The sequence below is a fragment of the Mercenaria mercenaria genome, chromosome 10 (genome assembly GCF_021730395.1).
Source record: "Mercenaria mercenaria strain notata chromosome 10, MADL_Memer_1, whole genome shotgun sequence".
NCBI lineage: Eukaryota > Metazoa > Mollusca > Bivalvia > Venerida > Veneridae > Mercenaria > Mercenaria mercenaria.
In genome coordinates this window covers 22063457-22070656 of record NC_069370.1, presented here as the reverse complement: position 1 = coordinate 22070656, position 7200 = coordinate 22063457, and the positions used below count along the sequence as shown (strand labels likewise).

The following is a 7200-nucleotide window of genomic DNA, read 5'->3' as shown; positions in this document are numbered from 1 at the left end:
CATGTTAACAATCTTGAAAGTTCTAGTTCAAGTGGTTCTCAAGAGATTAAGCAGAAATAACTTTCAATGGTCATTTCCATGTGGCCATGGCCTTTGGCCTACTGGCCCAAAAAAGCAATAGAGGTCATCTGCTTTAAAATCCAAATTAATCCATTAAGTTTGAATGTTCTGGGTCAAGAGGTTTTCAAGTTACCATGCAGAAATAGGTTTTAATGTTCGGGTCGCTGTGAATTTGACCTATTGGCCCCCTAAAATCCATAAGCCAATCGTTCTACTCAGTTTGATTGTTCTGGGTCAAGTGGTTCGGAAAACTTTTGAAATTTCCAGGCTTCTTTGAACTTGAACTTTGACTTATTAATACCAAAAACTTTAAGAGTCATCCATTTTATAAGCCCATTCATGCTACCGAGTTTGAATGTTTAGGATCTAGTGATTCTTATGTTTTTGGGCGGAAACTGTTCGCTCTACCGACAGACAGACAGACGGACGGGCCGACGTGACTGACACGTGCAAAGTATTACACCCACGTTTTTTCCAAGAGGGTAGGGGTCAAGGTGGCATAATACACAGCGTGTATGTAAATGTAGTCTTGTCTTTACCTTTGACTTACTGACACTAATATAATAGTGGTCCAATCATGTTAACAATCTTGAAAGTTACAAAATTTATGACAAGAGGGATGATTTTAATTTTAGTATTGTAAATTTTCCCCATTTGGATGGGGATGTACCTCAGGCTACATCTTATGGGGTATATATTTCTCAATTAATTCGGTTTGCCAGAGCGTGTAGTCATGTCAAGCATTTCAATGAACGTAATCAATATATTACAAGTAAACTTCTTCAGCAAGGCTACCGTTATTACAAATTGCGTAAATATTTTACTAAATTTTATTATCGTAATTCTGATTTAGTTTTAAAATTCAATAGTAATTTAAAGACACTTCTGCGAGAAGGTATTTCTAAACCCATTTTTTATGGGGATGTGGTTTACAAACTTCGTAAGATCTTGGGTCATGGTAATTTTCCAAATGTATTTGAAAAGATTATCAAACGTTTTATTAAAAGAGGTTACGACCAAACTGTTTTGAGACATACCGCATGTTTAGTGTTCAACCCGTTTACAGTTGGACACTACGCTTCCCTCTTTGATTGCGTCTGACGGAAGAGGGGGAGGACTCTATGATGAGCAGTTTTTAAATCCTACCAGGACTGAACTGTTTTGATATTTGTCTTCTGGCCTGTTTCGTCGGGCCCTTAAGGGTGTTTCTCTTGTTGCTCTGTCTTCTGAAAAGGCATTGAGTACATACGTTTTTGGTTCTTACGGTTTGCTTTTTATATATTTATACACGAGCATTTTTGTGTTTTACATGCCATGCCTTTTTGTTTCCATTACGTGTGTTAGAGATTCACCTGGAGGGGATTACTTTTATTTACACTGTCCCATGTCTTTGGAACATGGTGGGGGTAAGAGTGAGGTTGGGTGCGCACCATAAACCGGTTTAAGCTCCCCAGTGGTGTTTTTGCCACTGACCGTTCCAAGGCGGTGCCCCACTGTGTTCCTTTGTTTGTTCGTTTTGTCCTTGTGTGTTGACTTTGTGTGCGCGCGTGTGTGTATGCTTATTGTTCGTCTTGTCCTTATGTGTTGGCTTTGAGTGTGTGTGTGTGTGTGTTGTTCGTTTTGTCCTGATGTGTAAGCTTTGAGTGTGTGTGTGGTGCACGCGTTTGCGTGCTGGGGGGTTCGTTTTGAGGAGGCTGCGCTTTTGGTGCGTGGCACTCCCTGTTTGATATTTTTCTTTGTTTTTTTGCTACTGAATATATTATCTTTTTTTAATTTTAAATTTTGTTTAATCATTTCTCTTATATTTTCTACGCAAGAGAAGGAGCATAATTTTACTAAAATTTGAATATAGTAGCCTCAGAATTTATCTCCTGTAACAAATACAGACGAGGCCGGAGGTAATTATCTATGGAGAAATGTCTGTATTTTCCATTAACAAATATAATATCATAAACCGCACCTGGAAGAAATGTTTTAGGTAATTTTGACTTTTCTGTTGTCAAGCCTTTATGGTCGTTTTTTAGAACATGCGCAGCATATATCAAACTCGAGTATATATCAGATATCAAGTAATAGTTTCCTTACAATTATTGAAAAGATTTGAATCGCATCAAGTAGGTAATAAAATTTATAAAATTTCGTACTCAAAGTTATCACCCGTGGTGACCTGTTAATTCAATTTCACGATTTCCACTTCCTGAATTCACGATTTCACGATTTCCACTTCCCGATTTCTCATTTACACTGATAATGAATACTTTATGAATTTTAAAGATATATTCAACAATCTGAGGAAGTTATAAAAGTATTTCAAGTGGATACTTAAGCCCCTTTTAGCAAAATCGTAACACAACGACCACTAGTGTTGGCTGCAGAAAGCTTTAACACTGCTCAAAATGAATACTGCATTTGGCGAAATGACAGTAAAATTATTTTAAATAGTATTTATAGATACATTATGTACATAAATTAAATAAAGTTTACAATCAAAATATTGTTACAGTAGCGAATCTAAAAAACAAGCTTTCATACAAAAACTTGCTACCTAAGTTCTTTCGTAGTATTTTGTTTCCCCGCTACAGGAAAAAAAACTATTTTGTCCATAAAACCATCTCAATTAATTGCTTGATATGAAATAAAAGTATATACCATGCAGTTTGAAAGCGTTAGTCCATCTATTAATACTGATGCCTTTCTTGTCAGAAACGTCGGGGGATACTGATCGTTCCTGTACGTCATATTGTCCGTTCGTCTGTCAATATGCCATATAAGTAGTTTCAAATCAATTAGAAGAGGACTTTCTCGCATGCAGTGGTCAAACTTCAAAGCATGGCTGTGGTAGTAGGTAAAAAAACCAAGACCACTATGGCATAGACACTGAAATGGTTCCTGATAAAAAAAACTGGAGAACGATGGAACTTACAATAGCATATCATTGTATGTTTGCCCTGCTTTCAGTTCACGGCCCCGATTGTTTTGGGATCAGTAGGACAAAGGTCAACGTTACTATGATGGCGCGACTTAAAACATCACTAACTGGTGAATGCTTTGTTTTAACTTCACAAGATGATTAGGCTTTGCTTTTGGCGGGAGTCACTAAACTTTACACGTAATTGTTCCATTTATTACTGAAAACTGCCAATATCCATCGAACTTCGTAACAGTATTGTCTGTGGTCAGTAGGTATCGAGAGATAAAAGGTCAAGGTCAAATTAGCATTTAGACTGAACGTGGTTTTCGGTCAATAACTAGATAAAGAGTTGGCATATGACCATCAATCGAATTGTTTAAATTACGTCAGAGGTTAAGGTCACAGCTTATATGAGACTGAAAATCCCCCCCCCCCCAAAGGTCGTTATTGGGACATCTATATACTGAACAGCAAAAGAAACTATCCAGTTTTATAACTGGGGTATTTTTTATTTAAAGACTTTAATTTATAAATAACTTGTGTTTTTCATATCACATTACACCTGAAGAACTTCACGTGTAAAATTAAAAAAAAAATCAATCAACCGTGAAGTCAGTAGTCCTGCAATAGCCGTTTTACACGAAACTGAAGTGCGCCTATAATTAACATTTTTTGTGTGAAATTTTATTGTCATTGGAAATATTGATAATTGACTAACTCGTAAAACATCATAAAATTTAAAAAATATTGTTGGTTGCACCGCACGACTGAATCAAATTAAGCGCGAGCGCCCAATTGGGATATTACAATGCAACTGACGCATAGAAGATATAGCCGTTCAAACGGCTATTGTGGGACTTCTGACTTCACGGTTGATTGATTTTTAAATAATTATCACGTGAAGATCTTAAAGTGTCATTTTAGTGTGAAGAAGCAATTCAAATTTGAAAAATTAGTTTTTTATTTCAAAATATACCAGTTATACATCTGGATATTTTCTTTTGCTGTTCAGTATATTTAAATACAGTTTTCAATGAGATTCAGATATGAACACATCTGAAAAAAAATATATTTATAGAATGGGATTCACATAGAGTAAGTTACAGAAACTACCTACAATGCATACGTTCATCAATAGATCTTTGCGAATGTCTAAGCAACACACTGCCTTTTAAAAATAACTCGAAAACCTATTAGCAGATACGATTCTGTGCTGTTCGGAGTATGTGTGATCCATTTGAAAGATATGCCACACAAATTAACACTCGCATCTGTCTGTTCGCCCGAGGTTCATACTAACCTTGCCAAGTGTTTCTAGATTATGCTTTACTTCTTATCTGCGAATAACTGACAATTTCCCACATTATTCATAAATGGAGGAAAAAAATTAGACGTACCGTATATCTTCTAACAAATTTCTACAGAAAGCTTTATGCTACCCTTGGAATTGAACGCATGGTTTTTGAGTTTGTAGTCAGTTGTTTTCCTACAGGGATCAAAGCAGACAGGTTAACGTGTACATGGCTAATAATGACTTTAGAAGTCTTCGAAATCGACGAAATAATATTTAAACATTTCTAAACATTCGTACAACTTGTGAAAATAGGGTAAGTATAAGCAAACTCTCAATCAAATACTCAAACATAAAAATATCAACTACAATTCCTATCACGTATATGAGTGAGTTGCAGACGACAACTGCTTCTTATACATACAAGTTTTAGCAATCGTCTACACATATATTATCGCGTGCACACAATTTGCATAGGTTGTCTTTGATTAAATTATTTGATTGACGTTCATTTTACTGATTAGCATAAATATTGTCCGCTTCTGTTGGTTTGCTTTCTTCAGCCTTTTCAGCTGCTGTCTTGACAAAGTCTATGGCAACGTACTCCGTAGGAGAGTTTCGGCGCTTGGCGGCGGTTCCCTTCAAAGGTGCATCATTAGGATCAAAGTCAAGGTCGGCATACAGCAGCTGTCCGTCTTGCTGAATGAAAATATCACCATGATTAAAAGTATAATTTTATATAGCAGTATCAATTTTATTTTATATAATCCTTATATTTCAGAATAATTTTGGATTATTAATTCGAATTCGTTTAGTTAATGTAAATAAATGAACATATTAAAAGGATATCTTGCAGCTTTATACTAGGGTACAAGACATCACACACCAGTGTTCCTGAATTCCGTACTGACGTGTTCCTATGTGTGTGCCAACTTCTCCACATAAAACAGCGGTGAAAGACGAATGATGTATTCTATTAACACGTCCCAGAGAATGAATTCCTAGCCCAGAGATTGAACTGAGGGTAGCAAGATCCACTGATCTGCACTCTACCTATTGAGCTAAGCGGACTACCGTCAGAGAGAACGCGACATTTTGGAAAAACAACTGTAGCAAAAGAAAATATTTCGAAAGTTGAACAATACCTGGGTCTTTTTAGAACAACTGGCTGAGGAATTCGACTTTTCAGTTTTATTTACTTCTGAATACGTTGCATCGGCATTAGACGATGGCTTGTTTTTGACTGGTTGAGAATATGTTACTTCCGAATCGTCAAACCCATGCGCACAATCATTCAAATTTCCATGCGCATCATCTTCAAGTTTGTCTTCTTCATTTCTGCAGTAATTCAAACTAGAGCAATAACTCTGATATAAGACAGAAAACAATTTACGATATATCATTAAATTGTTCAAAGTAAACATCTGACATAAAAGTCAGTGGCAAAAATAAGTAAAATTCAGTTATGTTAATCAAGAAATGTTCAAAAGTGGCGCAAAATAATGAAATATCCTTAGGACTGCCGGCACTTTTTATAAAGTCTCGCAAGGCATGTGTATGTTTTGACAACACAGAAAATGACGTCAGACAGAGCAAAGGTATATGGAGAGTTTCGGAACTTCGCTAAATCGTTCAAAGTCCTTTTTGATGTTGTTTTAAAGTGTCATTATATGCCTTGGAGGACGGGCATTTCTGTATTTGAAAGCTGCAAACCTAGACACTTCAGAAATATTCTTTAAATGATTTTCGTGTAATAAATGTTGATTCTACGGAAGCGTGAAAGAGCCATCAGACGGTAGTACGTTTTATTACGTTACGGGTGTTGAAAGGATACATAAGCGTTTGATTTATTTTTACTTAATTTTGCATGTTACAGTTTAAATATTTACTACCCAATTGTCAGAGACCGCTTCTGGTGTTTATTCTGTTGTTTATTACGAACCACACGATATGGTAGCCAATTCTGATAGGTTTTTTTACGAACAATACGACGACATGGTAGCCAATTCTGTTGTTTATTACGAATAATACAACATGGTAGCCAATTCTGTTGTTTAATACGAACAATACGACATCATTCTTATTTCCATCTCCCTTTTACACATCTATGTTGCCATTTTCTCATGTATCTCATGGACATTCCGTTTTCCTCAATCATTTTACGAACTTACTATAATTCCGCGTTTTGCTCATTTATCTAATGAACATTCTCTTTTATCTGATTAATATTCTCTTTTTATCAGTAATTTTACGAACATTCCATTTTTCTCATTAACTGTACGATGATTACATATTTCATTTATCTTATGAACAAATTCAACGGAGAAATTGTATTCTCCTCAGTTCCATTTTCCCGAGAGATATAGTTTAGTCGATAGTGAAAAGTGCTGATTAATCTGCCTTAATGTAATTTGGGTTTTACGGCACACCAAATCAGTACAGGTTATATGACACCAAATAGGTTTATGTCTCTTTAACATTTACATAAACCTATGAGGTATGGAATAAAAACGTTCATACCAGCTGAAACCTCAGAATTATAGTAAAACCAAGTGTTCAGACCCCATTAGCCGTCGCCTCTTACTATAATGAGGTTACGACAGTGGTACAATTTAAGCACCAAATACCTCTCAGAATTATTTATGGGACACTAAATTCAAACATGGTATATTTGGCTTTGCAGATAAAAAAATTAACATGGGCGTTTGAATCAAATTGAAAAGTGGCTAGAATTCTGTGATTTTTACATTTACACTTTTGGTTTCACACTTCCGACAACATTTGTAAAATTAAATTCCCAAAACAAGTCTGTCACAAAAGTATTCAAACTGATAATGGATATTAAAGAAATAACTTACATACCTAACTCTATCAGGATTTGCACTGATTCTCACTTGATTTGCTTCCAGTTTTGCTGAAATAATGTAGCAAAGCAAAC

At 35.6% G+C, this 7200-nt stretch overlaps 1 protein-coding gene across 3 annotated transcripts; it reads right to left on the bottom strand.

Annotated features, from left to right (window-relative positions):
* Positions 1-4516: 4516 nt before the first annotated feature.
* On the bottom strand, positions 4517-7200 carry LOC128559827 (uncharacterized). 3 transcript variants are annotated; one of them, XR_008372661.1, is made up of 3 exons: positions 7125-7200; positions 5408-5600; positions 4517-4961 (listed from the first exon to the last, which is right to left on the bottom strand). XR_008372661.1 is itself a non-coding variant. In XM_053552500.1 (2 exons), the coding sequence occupies exons 1-2, from the start codon at positions 5684-5686 to the stop codon at positions 4776-4778; spliced, it is 465 nt and encodes a 154-aa protein (XP_053408475.1). In that variant the 5' UTR covers positions 5687-6239; the 3' UTR covers positions 4517-4775. The 3 variants fall into 3 exon arrangements, 1 of the variants encoding a protein (XP_053408475.1); XR_008372662.1 differs by having other exon boundaries at positions 5408-5615; positions 7125-7162; XM_053552500.1 differs by lacking the exon at positions 7125-7200 and having other exon boundaries at positions 5408-6239.